The following is a 26,357-nucleotide window of genomic DNA, read 5'->3' as shown; positions in this document are numbered from 1 at the left end:
CCAGTCACCCCCATATCTATGGAAGCCCTTGATGTGGACTGCCCTCTTTGATCTCAGCAGGAAGAGGGTCTCCTCCCTCCCACCTGCATCATCATGGGGGAAGAGCGGCCTCTAGGATGAAAACATTGGGCAGGACATTGACAGTTTGCTATGTGAGCACATGCATGCACGCATGCGCACACGCACACACACACACATGCATGTGCTCACACTTGACTTCCTCTCTACAGTGGCGAGAAGCAGGCCCCCGGCTGCAAGTCCTGCCCGAATGGGTCACGCCATCTACAAAACTCTCTCCTCCCTCCCCACTTTTGCTCAAAACACCTTTCTCAGACTGCAGATTCAAGGAACAGCCACGCCAGCCACCTCCAGATCTGTGGGAGCCCCTGATGTGGGCTCCCCCTTTGCCCTCAGCAAGAAGAGAGTCTCCTCCTCCCACCTGTGTCATCCTGGGGGAAGAGCGGCTTCTAGAATGGAAGCGTTGGGTAGAAGGGTGCAGAGTAGAGACCGCATCACCACTTCAGTGCCTGACTGATTCCTTTGTACCAGACCCACACAGCCCTGTAATATCGTGGCACCCATTTCCCTGGCGGCGTCACTCAGCTGCAGATCCATCCCAGACCACAGCAGTGGATGCTATTTTTACCTGGATCAGGTCATAGCTTCTCCTTTGTTCCTGTTTCTGAAGGTCAGGAATGTCTGTACCCTCGGGAGCCAGGATCTCAGACAAAGGCTCTCCAATCCCGAAGCTCCTTCTGTCTCCCAGAAGCGTGGGGCGTCTGTGCTGGGGTCACTGCAGGCAGGTGTGTCATCGGCCCTCAGCAGTGTATCACTGCAGGCAAGTGAGGGCTGCTACCAGGCGGAGTGGACCGGCTCCTGCTCACCGGTGTCAGGGCCACAGGTGGTGCAGACAGACATGAGGGCACGACGGGCCTGAACTGTGTCTTTGCTGGGCACTGGGTGGTCCCTGTTCTTCCACGTCATGGATTCCCGGTCCAAGCCCTGCGACCCTGTCCAATACCCCCAGCTTCCTCCCTCCCTTAAAGGGCGGATTCGGGATGCGCAGCTGGGGAGGAACTGCGTCCTTTCCCAAGAATCTGCGCTCCTTGGGCCTTCTGTGTTCTGCTCTGACCTGCTCAAGTCTCCACCAGAGATCAGCCCTAAATACAGCTCAGTCATCAGGGAAAATGTGCGTACGGAGGTGCCTTCTTTCCATTCCCCGGGGTACACCCCAAAGAGTAAGAGACAAACGTGGGACAGAGGGCCTTCTGTGATGCGAGGGCAGAAGCTGCATTCTTACACCAAAGCTGTGCGGACATCAGCCTTCATCACGGGCTGTGACTCTCACACCGAGACGTCCGCAGCACCCTCCATCACAGAACCAGCGTCTTCCCTTCCCTTATGTAAGCCGTGCCTCGGGGCAAGCGTTTGTGCTTTTTTTTTTTTTTTTTTTCTTTCTGGGGCTATTGTGCTTGGGGTTAGCCATGAGTTGGGCGCAACTTGAAAGCCCCTTCCGTGTCCAACACAGAGAGAGAGAGGGACAGAGAAGGGTCAGCCGCGTCTCTCTGTTAGCACCCTGTTTCTTTTATGGGAATATCCCTGCTCACCAATACCGGGGTGCAGGGTGTGAGTGGGGGAAAGAGGAAAAAGGGGGACTCCCAAAGAAGGGGTGACATGCAAGACCAGGAGGAGGGCGACATCCACCACTCAGCGCTGCGCCGGACAGAGTGGTGGAGGGAAGGCAGGGCGGTGGGAGGGTGATGGAGAGGCGCGCGGGGCGGGGGGAAACGCGTGCTCTCTCCGCACCTCCGCATCCGCGAGGGGAGGCTCCTGCCCCGCGCCGCAGCCCGTCCCCGCGCGCTCGCCCCCGCGCCTCCCTCCCGCGTCCCCGCTCCTCCGGCCGCCCCCGCGCCCCCCGCCGCCGCCTCCGCCTCCGCCCGTGGACGGCTGCGCGCTGCTGCCCCGCGGGGCTGGCGTTTCCACCTGTCACCGCGCCGCCGCCGCCGCCCAAGTTTTCAGGGGACTTACCCGGAGCGTCGTGTTCCTCCGGCTCTTCCCCATGGCCGCCGCCCCCTCCTCCCGCCCGCTCCCCGGGCCCCCCGCGCCCCCCGCCCAGCCCTGCGGCCGCCGGGCCCGGTGAACGCCAGCAGCGGGGACCCGGGGGGTGGGAGCCCCGCGCGCAGCCGCCCGCACCCGAGCGCTCCGGCTTCAGAGCAGCCGCCGCCGCCGGCGCCCCAGCGCTCCCGCGCCCCATCGCTCCGGCTTCCGAGCAGCCACGCAGAGTCCGTCCCGGGCACGGAGCATTGCGGATGCGGCGCGGGGCCGGCGCGGGGCTCCGGGCGCGCTCGGGGGTCGTGAGCGCCGCGCCCCGCGCCCCCGCGCGCCCCCCACCCGCCCGCGCGCCCCGCCGGGGCCATGCAGTCTCTCATCTCGCCGGTGACCAAGGCGATCCTGGTGGCCCTGTTCATCTTCGCCATCCTCCTCATCCTCTACGTGATTCTCTGGTACATCTGCCGCGATGTGGACTGCGACCACGGCATCTGAGCGCCGCGGGACCCCCGGGCCGCCACGCGGGGGGCGTCCGCGGCGGGAGGGCCCTGGGGACTGAGCGGTCCCGCGGTGCCCCCAGCTTGGCGCTCGAGACCCCAGCCCCGGGCCCCGCCGCCGGCCCTGCACCGCCTCCTGGCCTTGACCTTCAGCGACGCGCCGGGGAGAGCGGGTGAGTGCAGTCGCGCGGCCGCTCCGGGGGCCACGGCGGGGGAGCCCCAACTTCGGGGAGGGCGCCGGATCCGGACGCGAGACCGAACCAGAGGATGCGCGGAGCCCGGGGTTCCCCTGGGGACACGGGAAGCGGCAGGCTGCCGTGCAGACGGGTGGGCGCCGGCCCGCCCTGCCCCTCCTGGTCCGTCCCACCCTCCCACCCACTGCGCGCCCTGGGTCCGAGGACCAGACGCGCTCCAGCCTGTGGCCGCCACCCGCGGAGCAGGACGCGCGGGCTCTGGGGTGGGTCCGTGCGCTATTGCACACCACGCGCTATCGGGTCCCCAGTCCTCTGCCCCAGCCGTGGGGACCCCGCACTCAGGTCCTCTATCACCTCTACTGACAAAAAAAAAAAAAAAAAAAAAAAAAAAACCGCTGAGCGCAGTGCTGGGAACCAAGCGAGCGTCATCCACGGCCAAGGCACACCTCTAGGGACGAATGGAAAACAGAATTTAAACCAGGTCGGAAGCCTTTTTGCCTTTTCCACACCTCCAGGTGCACCCAGGGAAGCCAAAGCCCTGGGGTGCAGGGGGGTAGGAGGTGTCCCCTAAAGTCCTCTGGCCCCTGCTCCAGAAGGGAGAGTGACCGACGTGACAAGGATGAGGCTTTGCCCCACACCAATTGCGACGGGCAAGTTTGGGAAGGTGAAGCAATCTTTGACTTAAAGAAACACCTTCTGAGACAGAAAAATGCCTCCCTTTGAATATTTCTCTGGGGAAAAAAAAACCCTGTGAGGAAAAACACCCAATTTAAACAGAGTGCCAATTTATGCACGGGCAACCTGCTGGGATGTCTCCCTCTGGTAATCAGGGCAGACAGCAGCTGTTTGGGGGCTCACCTCGGATCTTACTGAGCTTTTCTGCGCGTTGTTTAGGTTTGTGGATTCCTCCGTGATTCAGTTTCCAGACACTTAAGGGTTAAGGAGACAAAAAAAATCCTGGGACTTTTGATCCTAGGATAATGTATAGATTGCTTGTCCTGAGAGTCTTTGGAAATTCAATGGGACTGCGAATGTGTGATTTGGGATGGTTAGGGTGTGAGTGTGAATGTGTGTGTGTGTGTGTGTGTGCGCGCGCGCGCGCGCGTGTTTGTTTTCTGTAGTCAAAATTGGAGCCGAGGCAGTGAGTGATTCTGCAGCACCTAAGCCACAGAAGCCGGAGTCTGCAAAGCGCGGTTGGGGGCAGCTGTCAGGCTCGCCTCCGGGACAGGACAGGCCTGTCCTCAGCCTGTCCCCCCCACCCCCAACTCCCAGGTCACTTACCCAAATCTACGATTTTTACAGCTCAGTTCACAAAGACTCTCTGACAGCAGAACAGACCGGTGTGTTTGAAGCGCTGCCTGTGCTGCTGGTATGAAATTAACTGGAAAGAAACAGGGTAGACGCTTGATTAGGAAAATCGAAAATGGGATGCTTTGCAGATTATTCCCCGAATGGAGGAAAAGGCTACTGAGCTTCACCTAGGACATCCCACCCAGGGAATCCAAAATTAAGCCAAGCACATACCCAAGGGTCTAGTCCAATAGAAGAAGGAAGATTCAACCCAAGAAGCCTGTTTCTCAGGTGAGGGTCTGGGAGGAAACAGGGCTGTGGGCATCCATCATTAGTGGTGCTTGTGTGGGAAAGGTATGAAAACGCAGTTACCACCGAAACCAGATTTCAGCCACTAATCATCCTCCCCCTAAACATGACAGCTGGGTCCGAGTCCCATCTGGTGATTTCTTAGAGCTATACATTCTCAGCCTGTCTTGGATTAGTCTTCTTACATAAAATTTCAATTTCAACAGAGCAATGTTTATTCAGTTTCCCCGAGAATGTCCTGTCATGAATTAGAAACTAGCCATCTACATATTGATTTTCTATGAACGATTACATTAAATTTCCTACTTAGTAGTCACTGCCGTGCCCGCTGAAAGCCTCCTCATATCATCAGAACAAAACGCAGGGCTTCAGAATTCAAATGGCAGGGCGTGCAGCAAGTCACAAGGCACACAGCTAATTAACACTCTTGTGGAAGAAGAACACTAACACCCCTGGCAGATACTCTTCTTCCCCCAAGTACACAAGGGTAGAACCGGAAGCCTTTACACAGAAGGAAATCACACGGCCTCGGGCCTGTGCAGCCTCCTGCGTGATGTACAAAACACCTTCCCCTGCGGCGTTCTTCCGAATCTATGCCACCGGCCTGGGAAGACGCCAGGTTGCCGCTAACACTCCTGTTTCAGGTACAGAAACCAAAGCAGATAGAAGTCAAGGTCACCCAGCGGGTCAGTGCAGAGCTGTCACTGGAAGTGACACAGACTCACACTTGGAGCTTTTGGCTAGAGATTGGGTTTCTTTCTCCCCTTGTGGCTCTTCTCTGGGATCCTCTTTTATATCCACCAGTTCACACTGAGATCCATCCGTTTACCAAGGGAGTCCTTAGATCATCGTGACCATTTTGGTATTTCTTTTCTTTGCTGTGTTACCCAGGCTGGAGTGCACTGGTGCAATCTCAGCTCACAGCAACCTCTGCCTCCTGGGTTCAAGCAACTCTCCTGCCTCGGCCCCCCGAGGACCTGGGATTACAGGCACGCGCCACCACGCCTGGCTAAGTTTTGTATTTTTAGTAGATACGGGGTTTCACCATGTTGGCCAGGCTGGTCTCGAACTCCTGACCTAGTGATCCACCTGCCTCAGCCTTCCAAAGTGCTGGGATTACAGGCGTGAGCCATGTGGCCCGGTCCATTTGCATATTTCACACCTAAAGAAGAGGGAGAGTGTGTGAGTTTTACAACAGCCGCATGGCCACTCAGGATGCTTTGCTGGAACCTAGGAGCATAAACCCTAACTGAGCAGAAGGACACTCAATAAAGCCGGGAAGAGTCAACAAGACAGAAACCTCTGAGCTATTATCTTAATTTTCTGTGGACAACCCACGGATGCAGGGGTGGATAGAGAACTGTCAAAACACCTGTGCTTTCCTACAAATAACCATTAGACCGAATAGTTGCTGAGTGTTTGCCTCGGCACCAACCTGCAGTTACAATAATATTATGTACATTGTATTTTACCCTCTGACAGCAAGAGGAATATAATTAGTACCCCAATTACACAGAGCAGAAAAATAAGGCTGGAAAAAAAACGTTATGTAACTTCCCCAAGAATAAAAGAAAAAACTCATCGGCCACCAAGCTTTTTTACTCATGAATCTGTAGCAAACATGTGTGTCTGTGGTGTGTGTGTGTGTTTGTGGTGTGTGTATGTTTCTGGCATGGTGTGTTTGTGGCGTGTGTGTTTGTGGTATGGTGTGTTTGTGGTGTGTGTGTGTGGTGTGTGTTTGTGGTGTGTGTGTTTGTGGTGTGTGTGCGTTTGTGGTATGGTGTATTTGTGGTGTGTGTGTTTGTGGTATGGTGTGTTTGTGGTGTCTGTGTGTTTGTGGTGTGTGTGTTTGTGGCATGGTGTGTTTGTGGTGTGTGTGTCTGTGTGTTTGTGGTGTGTGTGTGTTCATGGTGTGGTGTGTTTGTGGTGTGTGTGGTGTGTGTGTGTTTGTGGTGTGTGTGTTTGTGGTGGGTGTGTTTGTGGTGTGTGTGCTGTGGTGTGTGTGTGGTGTGTGTGTGTTTGTGGTGGGTGTGTTTGTGGTGGGTGTGTTTGTGGTATGGTGTGTTTGTGGTGTGTGTGTTTGTGGTATGGTGTGTCTGTGGTGTGTGTGTGTCTGTGGTGTGTTTGTGTTTGTGGTGTGTGTGTTGCGGCGTGTGTGTTTGTGGGGGGTGTGTGTTTGTGGTATGGTGTGTTTGTGGTGTGTGTGTGTTTGTGGTATGTTGTGTTTGTGGTGTGTGTGTGTTTGCGCCATGGTGTGTTTGTGGGGTGTGTGTGTGTTTGTGGTGTGTTTGTGGGGTGTCTGTTTGTGGGGTGTGTGTGTGTTTGTGGTATGGTGTGTTTGTGGTGTGTGTGTGTTTGTGCTGTGTGTGTTGTGGTGTGTGTGTTTGTGGTGTGTGTGTTTGTGGTATGGTATGTTTGTGGTGTGTGTGTGCTGTGTGTGTTGTGGTGTGTGTGTTTGTGGTGTGTATGTTTGTGGTATGCTGTGTTTGTGGTGTGTGTGTTCGTGGTGTGTGTGTGTTTGCACCATGGTGTGTTTGTGGGGTGTGTGTGTTTGTGGGGGGTGTGTGTGTTTGTGGTGTGTGTGTTTATGGTGTGTATGTTTGTGGTATGCTGTGTTTGTGGTATGCTGTGTTTGTGGGGTGTGTGTGTGTTGTGGTGTGTGTGTTTGTGGTGTGTGTGTGGTGTGTGTGTGATATGGTGTGTTTCTGGTGTGTGTATGTGTTTCTGGTGTGTGTGTTTGTGGTATGGTGTGTTTGTGGTGTATGTGTGTTTGTGGTGTGTGTGTGGTGTGTGTGTTTGTAGGGTGTTTGTGTTTGTGGTGTGTATGTTTGTGGTATGCTGTGTTTGGGGGGGTGTGTGTTTGTGGTGTGTGTGCTTGTGCCATGGTGTGTTTGTGGGGTGTGTGTGTGTTTCTGGTGTGTGCATGTGTGTGTATATAAAATCACCCAGAAGTTTTAAATTATGTTTTTACTTTCAGATCTCTTTTAGGGTTTAAAATTAATCATTTTCTTTTAAGTTTTTAAAAATTGATTAGGGAATAACTGCTAATTATCTATTTCTAGACACTGCTCACACAGGTTTCCATTTTTAACATCTTTTATCTATTTTTTTTTAAGACAGGGTCTGGCTCTGTCACCAGGGCTGGAGTGCAATGATGCAGTCTCGGCTCACTGCAACCTCCGCCTTCCGGCCTCGGGCAGTTCTCATGCCTCAGTCTCCCGAGTGGCTTGGACCACGGTCCTGAGCCATCACACCTGACTGATTTTGGGACTATTTAGTAGAAACGGATTTCATCACATTGGCCAGGCTGGTCTTGAACTCCTGACCTCACGGGATTCACCCACCTCAGCCTCCCAAAGTACTGGGATTTCAGGCTTTTGGTGTATTTTTTAATGCATATTGACAATCAGTCATAAAAAAATTTAAAAAGTGAATTCAACAGCTTTTCCGTATTTTAGAAGTTAGTAGTTATGTCCATAGTGTAAAGAAAACTCTCCTATTTTGAAAGGCCATGTTAATATATGTATATACATTATTATTATTATTTTGAGAAGGAGTCTCGCTCTGTCGCCCAGGCTGGAGTGCAGTGGTGCAACCTTGGCCTCTTGGACTCAAGCAATTCTGCCTCAGCCTCCTGAGTAGCTGGGATTACAGGCATGCGCCACCACGCTCGGCGAATTTTTGTGTTTTTAGTAGAGGCGAGGTCTTGCCACATTTGCCAGGCTTGTCTCGAACTCCTGACCGCAAGTGATCTGCCCGCCTCAGCCTCCCAAAGCGTTGGGATTACAGATGTGAGCCACGGCGCCCGGCAAGTATATTTTATTTATTCCCAATTGTAAAGATTTTTATGAGTCTAAAAAAAAAAAAAAGAGCCCTAAAGCGAAGCTTCTGAAAAAGTGACCCTAAATGCGTTTTGCTTGCTTTCCCATATAATGTGAAGACCCTTCTAAAAGCCGCCGTACTTGCTTTCTGCAGCCTTCCAAACTTAAGGGGAAGGTCCCCACGCGGCAGAGAGGGCCTCCTGGAAACTTCAGCTTCTGTGCAAGAAGACTGGAGGGAAGTGGGCAAATTCGAGTCGTATGGAAGCCTGAGATGGAGCAAAGCTTAAGAACATGTAGACAGTAAGTCGAGGGACAGTAGCTGGGACTTATGAGAGGGCATGCTCAGCTAGAGGAACTTTCTAACGCTGATCATTAAGGGCAGGGCACAGTGGCTCACCCCTGTCATCCCAGCACTTTGGGAGGCTGAGGTGGAAGGCTTGCTTGAGTACAGGAGTTCAGTACCAGCCTGGGCAGCATACTGAGACTTCATCTCTAAGAAAGAACAAAAAGGGACCAGGCACAGTGGCTCACGCCCATAATCCCAGCACTTTGGGAGGCCGAGGCGACAGATCACTTGAGGTCAGGAGTTCCAAACCAGCCTAGTCAACATGGTGAAACCCTTCTCTACTAAAAATACAAAAGTCAGCCAGGCATTGTGGCACATGCCTGTAATCCCAGCTACTCAGCAGGCTGAGGCAGGGGAATCACTTGAATACAGGAGGCAGAGGCTGCAATGAGCTGAGATTGGGCCACTGCACTCCAGCATGTGGGGAAAAAAAAGCAAAAAGAGAGAGAGTGAGAAAGAAAGACAGAGAGGAAGGAAGGAAGAAGGGAGGGAGGGAAGGAAGGAAGGAAGAACAGAGGGAGGGAAGGAGGGAGGGAAGGAAGGAAGAAAGGAGGGAAGGAAGGAGGGGAGGAAGGAGGGAGGAAGGGAGGGAGGAAGGAAGGGAGGGAAGGAAGGAAAGGAAGGAAGAAGAGAGGGAGGGAGGGAGGGAAGGAAGGAAGAAGGGAGGGAGGGAAGGAATGAAAGGAAGGAGGGAGGGAAGGAAGGAAGGAGGGAGGGAGGAAGGAAGGAAGGAAGGAGGGAAGGAGGGAGGGAAGGAAGGAAGGAGGGAAGGAAGGAAGGAGGGAGGGAAGGAAGGAGGGAAGGAAGGAAGGAGGGAGGGAAGGAAGGAAGGAAGGAAGGAAGGAAGGAAGGAAGGAAGGAAGGAAGGAGGGAAGGAAGGAACAGGCAGCCTCAGAAGGGGTCAGAGGTGTTTGCTTGCTTGTGTATTTCCCCAGGGGAGGTGTGGAAGTCGGGGAGGAGGGACAAAGAAGCAAGTCTGTGGGTCACCAGACTTCACACTCGATAAGAATATTTACATACCTTCCAAATTTATATCACTGAAAAAAAACAAAGTTCTTTAGCAGAAATAAACATTTTGGAATTCAGGATAAGTGAAACGGGAAAAAAAGAATCGGGTTGAAAATGTCGCTCTTGCTCTCAAAGCTGTTCTGAGTTCATGAATATAGAGGTTGGGAATGTTGCTCGGGTTACTGTGATGCTCCGTAACCCTCTTCTCCTCCTTCACCCTAAAACGAAGGTCCTTTTCCATCTCCTCCCCTCAGGCCCTGCTCCACAGATGTTCATATTGCAACTTGCCTGCATTGCAGATGTCTGTAAAAGAGGAGTGGGGAGGAGGCCGAAAGATAACAGAGAGTTCCACCGTGCTGACAGACAGGGAGAGGCCAGCCTGAGGCCGACATGCTAGCTCTGTGATCCACGGAGCTCCACTGTGTCAGGCTAAATCCCATTTACAACGTGAACTGGGAAATAGATGTGAATTTGTAGCTACGAGAGGCAGTGCGGGGGCCTGACTCTCAGAGCTGCGTCCTTTCAGGATGTAAGAGACACAGGACAAACGCAGGCTCCTAAGAGGTAGAGGAGCCTTCACACTCACACGGTTCCCAACACTTCCCAAGCCGGTGTGCCCGGCCAGGAGGCTCTACAGTGGGAAGAAGAACCTGCAAACGGTGCCTCCAAGCAGGAAAACACTGCTGTGGCACGAGCCAGACACCTGCTGTGTTTTCTCAGTAATACCATTTCTTCTTCTTCTTCTTCTTTTTTTTTTGAGACAGAGCCTCTCTCTGTTGTGCAGGCTGGAGTCCAATGGCGTGACCTTGGCTCACTGCAACCTCCACCTCCTGGGTTCAAGCGATTCTCCTACCTCAGCCTCCCGAGTAGCTGGGATTACAGGCATGAGCCACCATGCCCAGCTAATTTTTGTGTTTAGAGATGGGGTTTCACCACGTTGGCCAGGCTGGTCTTGAACTCCTGACCTCAGGTGGTCTGCCCACCTTGGCCTCCTAAAATGCTGGGATCACAGGAGTGAGCCACCGCGCCCAGCCGGGTAATGCCATGTGTAGAAAGATCATGTCTCCATGAGTTATTCCCCGCCCCCCTCCAAACATCCCACTGATTTGGCTTAGCAACATGTGAAGTGTGAATTCAAGGGACGAATGAGTGAAACAGACAGGGTGGCATCATAGGAACCTACAGGCAACGCCATACTGGGGTGACGGGTGCAGACAGAGGGGGATGTTCCCCCATCGGAGAAGGGTCTCCGAGCACTGCCGTTGTGTGACAAGCATGGGCACTTCCTTTCCAGAACTCTCCCCAGAGGCAGGATCTTTCAAGAGCTATCACCCTGGCGTTGTACCCTTAGCTAGGGAGCCTTCCAGGCAGAGGCAAGGACTTTTGGAAATATCTAAGCCTCCGTCACCGCCAAGTCTGGGGCACAACTTCAGAAGCCAGTTTAATCAATATGGCTTTTAGCTCAAAATAGCAGGAGCGTAAGGTAAGGTCTAGACAGCCGCTTGGAGGCGATTCTGAAACAGTTTCAAAAATAGGTTACAGCACACGGAGCCCTTTGAATGAGCGGCCGGCCTGGAGGGAAGGGACCAGACTCACTGTGCGGAAAGCTCAGGAGCAGTCTCTCCGGTAAACTCTCCTCAGCTGCCTCGTAAGCAGGATTTTCCCGATGTGGGAGCAACACGTATGCATTTATTGAACAGCTACTGTGGGTCCATGACAATTTTACACCTTTTTACAAAACCTTGGGATAGGCTGTTACATTTTCTTCTGGGGAAGGTGAAAACTGTCTTTATTTATGTGGTCAAAAAGCTGTCCGTGGCTGGGTGTGGCAGCTTACACCTGCAATCCCGGCCCTTTGGGAGTCTGTGGATGGCAGATCGCTTGAGATCAGGAGTTCAAGACCAGCCTGGCCAACATGGCGAAACCCCGTCTCTACCAGAAAGACAAAAAGTAGCCAGGAGTGGTGATGCACACCTGTAATCCCAGCTGTCTGAGAGGCTGAGGAGGGAGAATCACCTGAACCCAGGAGGCAGAGGTGGCAATGAGCTGAGAGCGTGCCTCTGCATTCCAGCCTGGGTGACAGAGTGGGACCCTGTCTCAAAATAAATAAGCAGTAGATAAAGAACTGCCCACTGGGGATCTGAAGGCCGTGTTGCCAGCAGCCAGCAGAGGCGGTTTTTCACGTCATTGTGCTGTCTCTTACCATCTAACCAGACTCAACCTTCCACTCCACCCGCCTCCACCTGTGTCTGACTCCTCAGGTGACGATGCATAGCCGTCCCTTGGCACTGTTTGCATGAATGCAATGATTCAGGTCGTCAGTGAGACCACCACCCAGAATGCTCATGAAACACCCTCAGGGAAAATGGATGGACGTCATTAGGGAAAGAGAAAAGCTAAGTGTCCCCGAAGCCCATCCGTCAATGCTGGTCTGATCACAACACCTCGATGCACTACTCCTCATTGCTCATTCCCACCTGTGTGAAGTGTAGATGGAAGCTAAGTGCATCACGATGGAAGCTAAGTGAGTTACCATGATTTTCTTTATTATTTTTATTTTTGGAGACGGAATCTCAGTCTGTCGCCCAGGTTGGAGTGCACTGGCGTGATCTTGGCTCTCCGCAACCTCCGCCTCCCAGGTTCAAGCGATTCTCCTGCCTCAGCCTCCTCAGTAACTGGGACTACAGGCACCTGCCACCACACCTGGCTAATTTTTGTATTTTTAGTAGAGACGGGGTTTCACTGTGTTGGCCAGGCTGGTCTCAAACTCCTCACCTCAGGTGATGCACCTCCCTCGGCCTCCCAAAGTGCTGGGATTACAGGCGTGAGACACCGCACTTGGCCAGTTTTCCTTAATATCTCATATTTTAGGCTGGGCACAGTGGCTCACACCTGTAATCCCAGCACTTTGGGAGGCCAAGGTGGGTGGATCACGAGGTCAAGAGATCAAGACCATCCTGGTCAACATGGTGAAACCCCATCTCTACTAAAAATACAAAAAAAATTAGCTGGGCATGGTGGCGCGTGCCTGTAATCCCAGCTACTCAGGAAGCTGAGGCAGGAGAATTGCCTGAACCCAGGTGGCGGAAGTTGCTGTGAGCCGAGATCGCGCCATTGCACTCTAGCCTGGGTAACAAGAGTGAAACTCCGTCTCAAAAAAATATATATATTTCATCTTTTAGTATGACACTGATGGACAATTCTAACAGGAATTACAATAACATGGAAATTAGATCTTACCTACCACAAAAGACAAAAGAAAAGAAAACAAACTATCTAACTGAATAAAGAACTTTGGGAAGGCCGAGGTGGTCAGATCACTTGAGGTCAGGAGTTTGAGACCTGCCTGGCTGACATGGTGAAACCCTGTCTCTACTGAAAAAGAAAAATTAGCTGGGTGTGATGGCAGGCACCTGTAATCCCAGCTATTCGGGAGATTGAAGCAGGTGAATCTCTTGAAGCCAGGAGGTGGAGGCTGCAGTGAGACGAGATCAGGTTCCAGCAGTTCTCCGGCCTCAGCCTCCAGAGAGTAGCTGGGATTACAGGTGATCCTCTCACCTCAGCTTCCTGAGTAGCTGCGACTACAGGCATGTGACACCACACCAAGCAACACATAGGGTTTCCCCAGGTTTTCCAGGCTGTTCTCAAACTCCTGGTCTCTGACCCTCCTGCTTCAGCCTCCCAGAGTGCTAGGATCAGAGGCATGAGCCACCCTATTCAATGCAGAGATTATTTCTTTTCATTTTTTTCTTTTCTTCTTTTTGAGATGGAGTTTCGCTCTTGTCACCCAGGCTGGAGTGCAATGGTGCGATCTCGGCTCACTGCAACCTCTGCCTCCTGGGTTCAGGCAATTCTCCTGCCTCAGCCTCCCGAGTAGCTGGGACTACAAGCACTTGCCACCATGCCCAGCTAATTTTTTGTATTTTTAGTAGAGATGGGGTTTCACCTTGTTGACCAGGATGGTCTCGATCTCTTGACCTCATGATCCACCCACCTCGGCCTCCCAAAGTGCTGGGATTACAGGCGTGAGCCACCGCACCCGACCTCTTTTCATTTTTTTAACTGCTTTTTTGTTTGTTTGTTTGTTTGTTTGTTTTGTTTTGTTTTGTTTTGAGACAGGGTCTCACTCTGTCACCCAGGCTGGAGAGCAATGGTACGATCTTGGCTCACTGCCACCTCCACTTCTCAGGTTCAAGTGATTCTCCTGCCTCAGCCTCCTGAGTAGCTGTGATTACGAGCATGCGCCACTGTGCCTTGCTTAATTTTGTATTTTTGGTAGAGATGGGGTTTCATCATGTTGGCCAGGCTGGTCTCGAACTCCTGACCTCAGGTGACCCACCCGCCTTGGCCTCCCAAAATGCTGGGATGACAGGCGTGAGCCACTGCGCCCGGCGCAATCATCATTTCAGTATTCCCTTCCCTCCTGCAGGGGTTCCCCATCTGGGGACAAATGGTGGGTGGCACAGTAACCTTCAGAAGTGCAGAGAGACAAGGCGTGCTTTCCTCGGGGGCAGGAAAATTAATTCAACCGACAGCAGGACTCGTGAGCAGGAGGGCAGCGCCAGCGTTGCAACCAGGAAGGACAAGTGGCTGTTGAGCGTGGATTCATTCAAGGCTTGAATATTTATTTTTCCGGAGCTTTAATTGATTTAAACGTAAGCAGCCACATGTGGCACTGTTAGAATTGCAAGCTGTGGACGGTTTGACTCACTCATTGCAGTAGTTTGCTAAGGCTGCCGTAACAAAGGACCACAAACTTCAGGGTATAAACAAGGGCTATTGACTCCCCAAGTCCTGGAGGCTGGAGGTCTGAGATCCAGGTGTGGGCAGGGCTGGCTCCTCCTGAGGCCTCTCTCCTGGGCTTGTCGACGCCGTCTTCTCCCCGTGTCCTCACAAGGTCGCCCCTCTGTGTCTGTGTCCTCATCTCTTCTTCTTTTGATATCTCTTAGTCCATTTCAGGCTGCTGTCACAGAATACCATAGACTGGGTGGCTTAGAAACAGCAGACGTTGATTCTCCCACAGTCCTGGAAGCTGGAGGTCTGAGATCCAGGTGTGGGCAGGGCTGGCTCCTCCTGAGGACTCTCTCCTGGGCTTGGAGACGCCATCTTCTCCCTGTGTCCTCACCTCCTCTTCTTATAAGCACCCCAGTCCTCTTGGATGAGGGTTCACCCTAATGACATAATTTTCACATCATTATCTCTTACCATCGAAATGGGAGCTAAGGTTTCCACATAGGAATTTCAGAGAGACACCATTTAGCCTGAAACACTCCTCTAACAAACCTTTCCCGGCTCTTCCGTACCAGCAGCTGTAATGCTGGGCACACGTGGCTTCTGCTCTCTGAGTATAAATCCCCTGTTGGGGACATGGCAAGGTTATTGGATAACCGTGGTGCATTTTGATCCTGGGTATAAAAGAAGTGCAGACAGCATGTCATAAAACATCTGGCAGACAGACCTCAGAGTCTCTGTGCTCCAGAACACGGAGGAAGAACCCCAGTGGGGCTGGGAGGAGATTTTTCAGCCATCATGATCCTCGGCGCAGCCCTGAAGGTCAAGACAGACTCTCCAGTTAAAGCTAGTGCAAGGTTCATTCCAGGTAGAGGAAGCCACGGGACATAGGATTATTCATGCATGCACACATATGCACACATATGCGCGCGTGCACACACACACACACACACTTCCATGCCGAACGCAGCAAATTCTGCAGCTCAGTTTGTGTTCCAGAGCCTGCTACTGATCAGGTTGAGATACGTCCTGAGACCAAATCATTGCTCAGTGCCTTTTTTGTTTTTTTTTTTTTTTTTGAGATGGAGTCTTACTCTGTCACCAGGCTGAAGTGCAGTGGCACGATCTCGGCTCACTGCAACCTCCACCTCGCAGGTTCAAGCGCTTCCCTTGCCTCAGCCTCCTGAATAGCAGGAATTAGAGGTGTCCACCACTACATCCAGCTAAAGTTTGCATTTTTAGTAGACACAGGTTTCACCATGTTGGCCAGGATGGTCTCTATCTCCTGACTTTGTGATCTGCCAACCTTGGCCTCCCAAAGTGCTGGAGTTATAGGCATGAGCTGCCGTGCCCGGCTGGCTCAGTGCCTTTTTAACCAGGCTTCCCTCCCTTCGTCTGCAATCTCTCTCTTCCTTTGAATCTCAACCTCAATCTCTGTTTCTGGGGAACACACCTTATGACCACACCTTATCCACATAAGCGTTAGCAGGTAAGGAACATGACCGTCACTCAATAGACGTGGTGCCTGAAGTCCAACTCACCTGGACAACGTCCACCACTAAGGTTGAGCACCATAATTCTCCCCTGAGGGGCTTCTGCCTCCAGGATTTATAAGGAAGCGGAGAAAGCAAGGAGCTGATAAAGCTTCTTGTGTATGAAGATTGGAGATGTAGAAAGTGACTCTGAGACGCATGCCGCACCTGGAACACAATCAATGCATGCTGGAAACAGATGTTTGGGGCCGCAAGGAAAAGTTAGCACTGAGACAGAGGATCTTTCAGCAACGCAATTTTTACTTCCTGTGCTGCAGGAAGGGGACCCTCACTAGCCATCGTACCACAAGAGTACAAGGAATAAAGGAAAACACACACATTTATCGCTTACACATATGGGGGTCATCCTTACTGCTGTGTCTGATCTCCATTGGCTGGAGCCAGACCTCACCATCTAAACTAAAACCTGACTGGCTGACAACTTAAAACTTTTCTAAACAGGTGAAAGCCATGGAGAGCTGGACACGCCTGTGAGCACACCCAGCACTGATATCTCGGTGAAAGTACAAGGATGTAGAATATACCACGTGCCTGTGAGCACGGCGTGTCTAACAGCCGCATAGCATAGGGCTTCACAAAGAGTTATCAGCACACCTATGTAATCCCCTAACTCGGGTTAGCCTACCTGACTCCATCTCAGCAGTAAGCTCCAGCCTGGCCTCTCCCTCCCCGCCGCAGCCCCCACAGGTGCATAGCTGGGTCGTGCTGCACTTAGATGCCTTGAAGCGTTAAAGTATGAAGCATACTGTTCTTCACAGTTGTAATGTAACCACAGCCTGCTTGGCAAGCCCACCTGCTACTGTGAGGAACTCCCCTTTGATGATTGCGTAGAAAGCAGCGGAACACCCCTCTTAGTGGCTGTATGGGAAGTTCCCCCTGCTATCATCTTTAATGCCTCCTACTGACTTGCTCTTTCTGCTTCTGTAAAATTCCGCTTCAGCTACGCTCCCCCTTCCCTACCTAAACAAGGCACAAAGGGAAATCGAGATTTTGAGCGGGAGCTGACTCTCGGTTGCTGGCTGATGGAGGACTCTTTTTTTTTTTTTCTTTTTTTGAGACGGAGTCTCGCTCTTGTTACCCAGGCTGGAGTGCAGTGGCGCGATCTCAGCTCACCGCAACCTCCGCCTTCTGGGTTCAGGCAATTCTCCTGCCTCAGCCTCCTGAGTATCTGGGATTACAGGCACGCGCCACCATGCCCAGCTAATTTTTTGTATCTTGAGTACAGACGGGGTTTCACCATGTTGACCAGGATGGTCTCGATCTCTTGACCTCGTGATCCACCTGCCTTGGCCTCCCAAACTGCTGGGATTACAGGCGTGAGCCACTGTGCCCGGCCGAAGGACTCTTAATTTGGAACTCAGAACGTCTTAATTTGGTGCCGTCTGACTTGCTTGGTTACAACACTTATTCTTTAACAAGAAAGGAAACTTTAAAAAGGAACTTTTCTACTCCCCACAGTGCAGGTCAAACGCAAACCCATCATCCTGTGCCCTGTTCCCTCTGGCCCTCCTCCTGCTCCCTGGAGTAAGGTAGACAGCCTGACTGTTACGTTTATGCCTCTGGGTATATTTTCACGTTTTCCCGGGACCTCCCAGAATCACTGTGTCAGAAAGCAGTCCAGGGATGCTTCCATGAAGGTGCCTCCCCAAACCCTAAGGCCACCCTCTGTGCCTCTCAAACTACCCCATCTTGTTGGCCATCTGACTGCATCTGCTGAGCATCAGTCTCAGGGAAAGACACAGTAATTGGTGGAGACCTACCCATTCCTTTTGTTTCTTTCTTTTTGTTTTGAGATGGAATCTAGCTCTGTCTCGCAGGCTGGAGTGCAGTGGCATAATCTCAGCTCACTGCAACCTCTGCCTTCTGAGTTCAAGTGATTCTCCTGCCTCAGCCTCCCCAGTAGCTGGAACTACAGGTGCATGCCACCACGTCCAGCTAATTTTTGTATTTTTAGTAGAGACGGGGTTTCACCATGTTAGCCAGGCTGGTCTTGAACTCCTGACCTCAGGTGATCTGCCCGCCTTGGTGTCCCAAAGTGCTGGGATTATAGGGATTATAGACGTGAGCCATGAGGCCCAACCCCCACCCATTCTTAAAGATAAGATTCATGGAGTTACAGCTGGGGGAAAGAGCAGATGGAAAGCTGGAACACCTGGTTTGAACTGGCAAGAATTAGGCTCCTTGCAAAAGCTGAATTGGCTGGGACTGGGTCCTGGGGTTAGTTAAGTGTCATGATTACTTTGGGGGATCAACCCATTCTCTCACCAACAGCAGCAATTCAGGAGTTGGTACATGGCATTCTAGTGAACATTTGAGATACTCGAGTGAATGAAAGCCCCTTTTTTTTTGAGATGGAGTTTCACCTTTGCTCCCCAGGCTGGAGTGCAGTGGTGTGATCTCAGCTCACTGCAACCTCCGCTTCCTGGTTTCAGTTGATTCCCCCGCCTCAGCCTCCCAAGTGGCTGGAATTAGACATGCACCATCATCTCCGGTACATTTTTTTATTCTTAGGAGAGAAGGGGTTTCACCATGTTGGCCAGGCTGGTCTTGAACTCCCGATCTCAGCTGATCCACTGGCCTCAGCCTCACGAAGTGCTGGGATGACAGGCGTGAGCCATCGCGCCTGGCCAGAAAGCACTTTTCAGTAGGTTTTGAATTCTTTGTGAAAGTATCAAGGACTCCCCTGTGGCCCCAGCCTTCATCCCAAGTGCTCAGTATAACTATGTAGTCACTTCTCAGTTGCTCCAATTGATTTCCTGGAATAAGGACAGGTCCCAAGGGGCACTGAATCTTCCTTGATGAAGAGTTCTGCCACTGTCTGAGGTGGAGGGGCTGGGGTCGAATGGGGTTCGAGGAGGAGTGGCAGCCTGCCCAGCCCAGTGTCCATGAACATCATGGGGCTTCTGGGGAACACATCCATGTGGCTACAGCCCCACCCAGCACTCTGGTGACGGACCCGGAGCCCTGTTTCTGCATTTTCCCTGGATGACCCAGGATTTCTGGGTCTACAACAATTCTACCCGTTAGAAATACAATACGGGCCAGGCACGGTGGCTCACGCCTATAATTGCAGCACTTTGGGAGGCCAAGGAGGGTGGATTACCTGAGGTCATGAGTTCAGGACCAGCCTGGCCAACATGGTGAAACCCCGTCTCTACTAAAAAATACTTTAAAAAAAAATTAGCCCGGCGTGGTATGGGCACCTATAATCCTAACTACTTGGGAGGCTGAGAAAGGAACATTGCTTGAACCCGGGAGGCGGAGGTTACAGTGAGCCGAGATCACACCACTGCACTATTCTGGCCTGGGTGACAAGAGCAAAATTCCATCTTAAAAAAAAAAAAGAAAGAAATACAATATGAGCTGGACAAGGTGGCTCACGCCTATAATCCTATCACTCTGGGAGGCCAAGGCGGGTGGATCACTTGAGGCCAGGAGTTCAAGACCAGCCTGGCCAACATGGTGAAACCCCATCTCTACTAAAAATACAAAAATTAGCCAGATGCAGTGACTCAAATGTGTAATCCCAGCACCTTAAGCGGCCAACGTGGGCAGATCACTTGAGGTCAGGAGCTTGAGACCAGCCTGGCCAACATGGTGAAACCCCAGTCTCTACTAAAAATACAAAAATTAGCCAGACACAGTGGTTCACACGTGTAATCCCAGCACCTTAAGCGGCCAAGGTGGATCACTCGAGGCCAGGAGTTCGAGACCAGCCTGGCCAACATGGTGAAACCCCGTCTCTACTAAAAATACAAAAATTAACCGGGCATGGTGGCACATGCCTGTGATCCCAGATACTCAGGAGACTGAGGCAGGAGAATCGCTTGAACTCGGGAGGCAGAAGCTGCAGTGAGCTGAGATCCCGCCATGGCACTCCAGCCTGGGCGACAGACTGAGACTTTGTCTCAAAAATAAAAATAAAATAAAATACGATCCACATAAGCAATTGAAAACTCTTTGTTAAATACATTAACAAAGGAGTAAAATGAAAACGGTGAAATCAATTTTATTACATTTAATCACTATAAAAGTCTCCTTTTAACAGGTATATAAATGGATATTTACATAAATGTATAAATGCATACTTTATGTATTTTTTAAATTAATTAAATCTGTACAAATTTTGTTACAATATATTTGTATGCAAATATGTGTATTTAATAACTATATAAAATAGTCTCATTTTAACATGTATGTATATATATATATATTTTTTTTTTTTTTTTGAGACAGAGTTTCACTGATGTTACCCAGACTGGAGTGCAATGGCGCGATCTCGGCTCACCGCAACCTCCGCCTCCCGGGTTCAGGCAATTCTCCTGCCTCAGCCTCCTGAGTGGCTGGGATTACAGGCACACGCCACCGTGCCCAGCTAATTTTTGTATTTTTAGTAGAGACGGGGTTTCACCATGTTGACCAGGATGGTCTCGATCTCTTGGCCTCGTGATCCACCCACCTCGGCCTCCCAAAGTGCTGGGATTATAGGCGTGAGCCACTGTGCCCGGCCATGTATGTATATTTTTATATTTACTTAAATATATGAAGTTACAGTTTCAGTATTTTTAAGTTAATTAAATATGTACAAATTTTATTAAAATGTTTTCATATAAATATATTTAATCACTATATCAAATAGTCTAATTTCAACATATATATTTACAGAAACATAAATTTATAGCTTATGTATATTTTTCAATGTATTAAATTTGTAAAGAATTTTATTATATTTATGTATAAACATACTTGTTTTATCACTATATAAAAAGTCTCATTTCAGAATGTATATTTATATAAATATATAAATTTATATTTATTTATTTTTTTAAAGTTAAATGTGTACACACTTTATTAGGATATATTTCTTCCTGGGCACGGTGGCTCACGCCTATAATCCCAGCACTTTGGGAGGCTGAGGTGAGTGGATCACCTGGGGTCAGGAGTTCGAGACCAGCCTGACCAACATGAAGAAACCCATCTCTATTAAAAATACAAAAAGTTAGCCATAATCTCAGTTACCCAGGAGACTGAGGCAGGAGAATCACTTAAATCCAGGAGACAGAGGTTGCAGGGAGCTGAGATTACACTACCTTTCTCCAGCCTGGGCAAGAAGAGCGAAACGCCATCTGAAAAAATATATCTATATTTCTATATAAACATATATTTATAAATGTCATAAATGAATATGCACATTTCATAAGCATTAAAATAGTTATATGCGTATACACATAATTTATTTCAAATTTATATTTTTGAGATATGTGTGTAAATATGTTTAGAATTGTATATATAGGTATAGCTAAGATTATTTACAATTGTATGTATTGTTATTTACAGTATATTAGAATTGTATATATAGGTAGCTAGGATTATTTAGAATTGTATATATGGTTATTTACAGTATATTAGAATTGTATATATAGGTAGCTAGGATTATTTACAATTGTATATATGGTTATTTACAGTATATTAGAATTGTATATATAGGTAGCTAGAATTATTTAGAATTGTATATATTATTTACAGTATATTAGAATTGTATATATGGTTATTTAGAATAGATTTTGGAATTGTGCATATAGTTATTTAGAATAGATTTAGAATTGTACCTAAAAGAGATTTAGAATTATATATATCATTATTTAGAATAAATTTAGAATTGTATATATCGTTATTTACAATGTATTAGAACTGTGTGTGTAGTTATTTAGAATAGATTTAGATTTGTATATATAATTATTTAGAATAGATTTATTATGTATATATAGTTATTTAGAATAGATTTAGAATGTATATATAGTTATTTAGAATAGATTAGAATTGCACATATAGTTATGAGATAGTGTGCATTCTTTTTTCACACCACTTCTTCAAACCCAGTGTGCATTGTACACTTACAGCACATGTCGGTTCAGATGAACCGGCATCCTTTGGGTGTTTGTTCCCTCCAAATCCCCTGTGAAAGTAGCATCCCCGGCATTGCAGGAGAGGCCTGGTGGGAGGCATTTTGGTCATGGGAATGGATTCCTCATGAGTGACTTGGTGCTGCCCTCGTGGTAATGAGTGAGTTCTCACAGTATTAGTTCATGCAAGAGCTGATGTTTCGTTTTGTTTCAGATGGAGTCTCGCTCTGTCACCCAGGCTGGAGTGCAGTGACACAATCTCAGCTCACCGCAACCTCCTCCTCCCTGGGTTAAGGAATTCTCCTGCCTCAGCCTCCCGAGTAGCTGGGACCACAGGCACACACCACCACGCCCGGCTAATTTTTGTATTTTTAGTAAAGACAGCATTTCTCCATGTTGGCCAGGATGATCTCGATCTCTTGACCCCATGATCCACCCGCATTGGCCTCCCAAAGTTCTGAGATTACAGAAGTGAGCCGCCACGCCTGGCCGTAAGGAATCTTTACAAAGGAACTTTTCTACTTCCCACAGTCCTGTGGACTAAACAGGAAGCATGGTGTTGAGGAGGACGGGTCAGATATTTTGTCAAGCTGTCCCTCTGTTGGGATTTGTCTGCGACTTTTCTCATGGTGAGACTAGGGTGGTTGGTTTCGGGGTGGATGACTGCAGAGATGAACAGTCATTCCCATTACATCATATCAAGATACAGACCGTCAGCCTGTCCGATGACTGTGGATGTTGGCCATGATCAGCGCTGAGGCGGTGTTTGTCAGATTCCTCCGATATGAAGTCATTATTCTCCCTCATCATGCTCTTTCAAAGGAAGTCTGTACATGCAACCCACAGTTAAAGAAATGGGGAGTTATATTTCATCAAATATCTACATAAGGCCGGGCACGGTGGCTCACGCCTGTAATCCCAGTACCTTGGGAGTCCAAGGCAGGTGAATCACGGTGTCAGGAGATCGAGACCATCCTGGCTAACATGGTGAAACCCCATCCTTATTAAAAATATAAAAAATTAGCCGGGCATGGTGGTGGGTGCCTGTAATCCCTGCTACTCGGGAGGCTAAGCCAGGAGAATCAATTGAACCCAGGAAGCAGAGGTTGTAGTGAGCCAAGATCATGCCACTGTACTCCTGCCTGGGTGACAGAGCGACAGTCTGTCTCAAAAAAAAAAATCAACATAAATTATTTGGAACTCTTCTGCAAGGTTGATTTGACCGCCCTCGTTCACTTACGTATTTATTCAATGATTCATTGCTTTGGTTACCATCTAATATTTTATTTTATTGCCTAGACTGTTTCAGCTTTGAGCATCAGAAGCTCCCTCAGGTTGGGACTCGTGTCTCTTTGACATACCCACGTCTTGTTGTCTTGGAGATTTTTGTGTTTGAGCTAGATGTATGGGTATTCCAGAAAATGCGATTTCCTTAGTTTCTGGTACGAGAAGATGGTCTGGGCTTATCTGTAGCATCCAGCTCCATGCTTAGAGTTCACCACTATTTCAGGGAACCCTGGTTCTTTTTCTGTGAGTGTGATACTAAGAACCCATGTGCTGGGTGAAATGACTTGTCAGTAGCCTTGAAGGAGTGGACTGGCTGGGCTCAGGGTCTCCTGTCTGTCAGCACAGCACTTTGGGAGGTTGAGGTGGGAGGGTCCCTTGAGCCCAGGAGTTCAACACAAGCCTGGGAAACTTAACAAGACAAAAAATAAAAATAATTATCCGCTTAGTGGCACATACCTGTAGCATAAACAACTCAGGAGGCTGAAGCAGAAGAATTGCTTAAGCCCAGGTGTTCAAGATGACAGATATGGTCCCACCACTGTGCTCCAGCCTGGGTAACAGAGCCAGACCCCCCTCTCTAAAAAAGTTAAACAGTGCAAGAGTTTGATTGTGCCACTGTGCTCCAGCCTGGGTAACAGGGGCACACCCTGTCTCCAAGGAGAGCAGAGGATGGGGGAGGGGTGTAATCTTTCATCAGATCGCCATTTGTTTTTTTTTCCCCCTTCTCTTTGTATCTACTTAGGTCCCCTAAGGCGCTGGAGAATGCTGGCGGCTGTGGAGTCATGTGTTTGCGTGCATGACAGGTGCCAGCCAGGGAGCCGTGGGCACACCACCCTGGGAAGCCAGCACCCACAGGCCAGGACTGCAGCGTGCAGGGATGGATCTCTGAAGGTCACTGCTCCGCCCTGCTCTGAAGACTGTCCACCAGCATGTCAACGCAGCTGCCCTGCGGGGGTTGAAGGGTGGGAGGACTGTCAGTCAGGATTAAGGCCATCTCCCCCGCCCATCACTCCTTCTGCCAAGCCATCACCAGGCAGCCGGGACTCACGGGCAGTGTCACCTCCGGGGCCATGCTGGCATCTGTAACCTCCATCCACCGTCAAGGTCCCATCCAGCCAGCTCCGCCCACCTGCCTGGCCCAGTCTCTTGTGAAGTTTCACGCTCCTTCCTCTTGTGCAGAGTCGGAATTCACAGGGGTCGCCATGCCCACAGGTACCCCAGTGGAAGTGTTGACTCTTATTACTGGCTAGACCCATCCAGAGGACAAACCAGCTTCAGATAATGCCATCGTTAAAGTAGGTGCCACTGGGGGGTTTCCGCACTTAACTCCCCGATGCCGTCCCCGCCATCAACCTGATACAGACTCCGTCCCCTGCAAGATCGCTTCCTCTCGAGTGCAGACCAGATCCCCCAGGGAAGAGACTCCTCGTCCTCATCGTTGCCAAGTGACCCCGAATATTCCTCTCCTGCCTGTTGCAGAAAGGAAAAGTCACGTTCTGGAAGAACAGCATTGCCCTACAAATACAGACGAGAGACTCTGCACCTAGAACAAGAGTCCCGGAAATTTCCAGAAGCAAATCTTGCACTTGTGACCATCAGATTCCACCTGATGCCTAATGCACCTTCTCAAATCTCATCACGTGTGACAGCCGCAACACCCGGTCCAGCGGCCACAAAGGACTCTCCGCTGTGTTTCTTCTGCTTCCTTTAACGCATGAGAGTGAAGAGATGAGGATGAAGGCGGGCCGAACACTGGTCTCTCTGAATGCCCTGGACCGACAGCAGCCCTGGACGCCCACTCCCCATCCTGTCCGTATGCACCCTGGTGAGCGTTTTCTAGAAGCTCCCATTGTTCCGTGTTTGTAGGTGTGATGTGTGCCACCTCTGAGGCTGTCGTAGCTTCTGCCTCCTCTGTCTGCAGAGAGGCCACAAAGACAGAGCTGAGAAATTATGGCTATCCCAGAAAATAAAATATTTTTTGAAACCACACAGCACAGGTGTGGGTCTTTGTGTCACCGTGAAAACAGAACCCTGCATACTGTTAGCTTGGTAGCATTTGGATGACAGACAGAGTATTCACGGGCCCTGCAGAGAAGTAAGGGTGGAAATGCGTTTATCACCTGAGCTTGGTACAGTCTGCTCTTGGTACTTTTTTTTTTTTTTTTTTTGAGATGGAGTCTCGCTCTGTCGCTCAGGCTGGAGTTCAGTGGCACGATATCAGCTCACTGCAACCTCTGCAGCTGGGATGACAAGCTCCCACTATCACGCCTGGCTGATTTTTGTATTTTTAGTAGCGATGGGGTTTCCCCATGTTGGCCAGGCTGGTCCCAAACTCATGACCTCAGGTGATCCGCCCACCTCAACCTCCCAAAGTGCTGGGTTCCCAAAGTGTGAGCCGGGTGGCCTCTGGCTGCATCTATAGAATGAGATGCCTCTCATATGGTCTCCATAGGTGTGGGAAGGGATGCCTTCTATTAAAATAACCACTAAAAAGGCAGTGTCAGAGCTCCCATGATGATTTTAACACCCAAGCTCTTCTGAGGTCGTTTTCCTAAAGGAGGTCTGCTTTCTCCATGTCTGAGAACACAGAACATATTCTCACCCTGTACACAGAGGAGCACCGCACTTCACACTCGCGGGTCTCAGCTTTCCCTGGGCAGGGTCTCAACGTGGGAGCCCGAGCACAAGGCAGAAAAACCTGCCGTAAGATTCACACAAGCACCTCCACCTGCTCCAGAACAGGGTCAAAGGCTAAGAGAAAAAGTCTGAAAAACCATATTTTATAAGTACAATCTTAATTGCACTTGTGATTAAAAAATAATATGCTTTTGTTTTTGTTTTTTTGAGTCAGAGTCTCACTCTGTCACCCAGGCTGGAGTGCAGTGACGTGATCTCTGCTCACTGCAACCTCCGCCCCCCGGGTTCAGGCGATTCTCTTGTCTCAGTCTCCAGAGTAGCTGGGACTACAGGCGCGCGCCACCACGCCCGTGTAATTTTGTATTTTTTTTTCCTTTTTTAGTAGAGATGGGGTTTCGGCATGTTGGCCAGACTGGTCTCGAGCTCCTGACCTCAGGTAATCTGCCCACGTCGGCCTCCCAAAGTGCTGGGATTACAGGAGTGAGCAACCACATCCGGTCAACTCATGCCTTAATAGACTTATTTTATTATTAACCCCAAGAAGGAAAATGTGGCAGACACATGGCTAAGGGTTACTTTTCATATCTACACGGCGAAAGACCAAGATGGCTGGGTGAGGTGCATACATTCCTCTGGAAAAGGGGCCTTTATACTCTTGGGGTGACGGACGGCCTACAATAATTGTCTTTCATCCGAGAGAACATAGGAAGATTTTCAAGAAGTGTGTGGGAC

At 50.0% G+C, this 26,357-nt stretch overlaps 1 protein-coding gene across 2 annotated transcripts; it reads left to right on the top strand.

Moving 5' to 3' along the window:
• Positions 1–1,724: 1,724 nt before the first annotated feature.
• Positions 1,725–24,977, top strand: LOC128928114 (uncharacterized). Of its 2 annotated transcripts, XM_078362398.1 has the most exons (3): positions 1,725–2,719; positions 8,315–8,460; positions 23,731–24,977. In XM_078362398.1, the coding sequence occupies exons 1-2, from the start codon at positions 1,761–1,763 to the stop codon at positions 8,445–8,447; spliced, it is 1,092 nt and encodes a 363-aa protein (XP_078218524.1). In that variant the 5' UTR covers positions 1,725–1,760; the 3' UTR covers positions 8,448–8,460; positions 23,731–24,977. The 2 variants fall into 2 exon arrangements, with proteins under 2 accessions (XP_078218524.1, XP_078218525.1); XM_078362399.1 differs by lacking the exon at positions 8,315–8,460.
• The last annotated feature ends 1,380 nt before the right edge of the window (positions 24,978–26,357 follow it).

Source organism: Callithrix jacchus, chromosome X (genome assembly GCF_049354715.1).
Source record: "Callithrix jacchus isolate 240 chromosome X, calJac240_pri, whole genome shotgun sequence".
Lineage (NCBI taxonomy): Eukaryota > Metazoa > Chordata > Mammalia > Primates > Cebidae > Callithrix > Callithrix jacchus.
The sequence above is the reverse complement of the archived record's forward strand: the minus strand, read 5'-3'. Positions and strand labels throughout refer to the sequence as shown.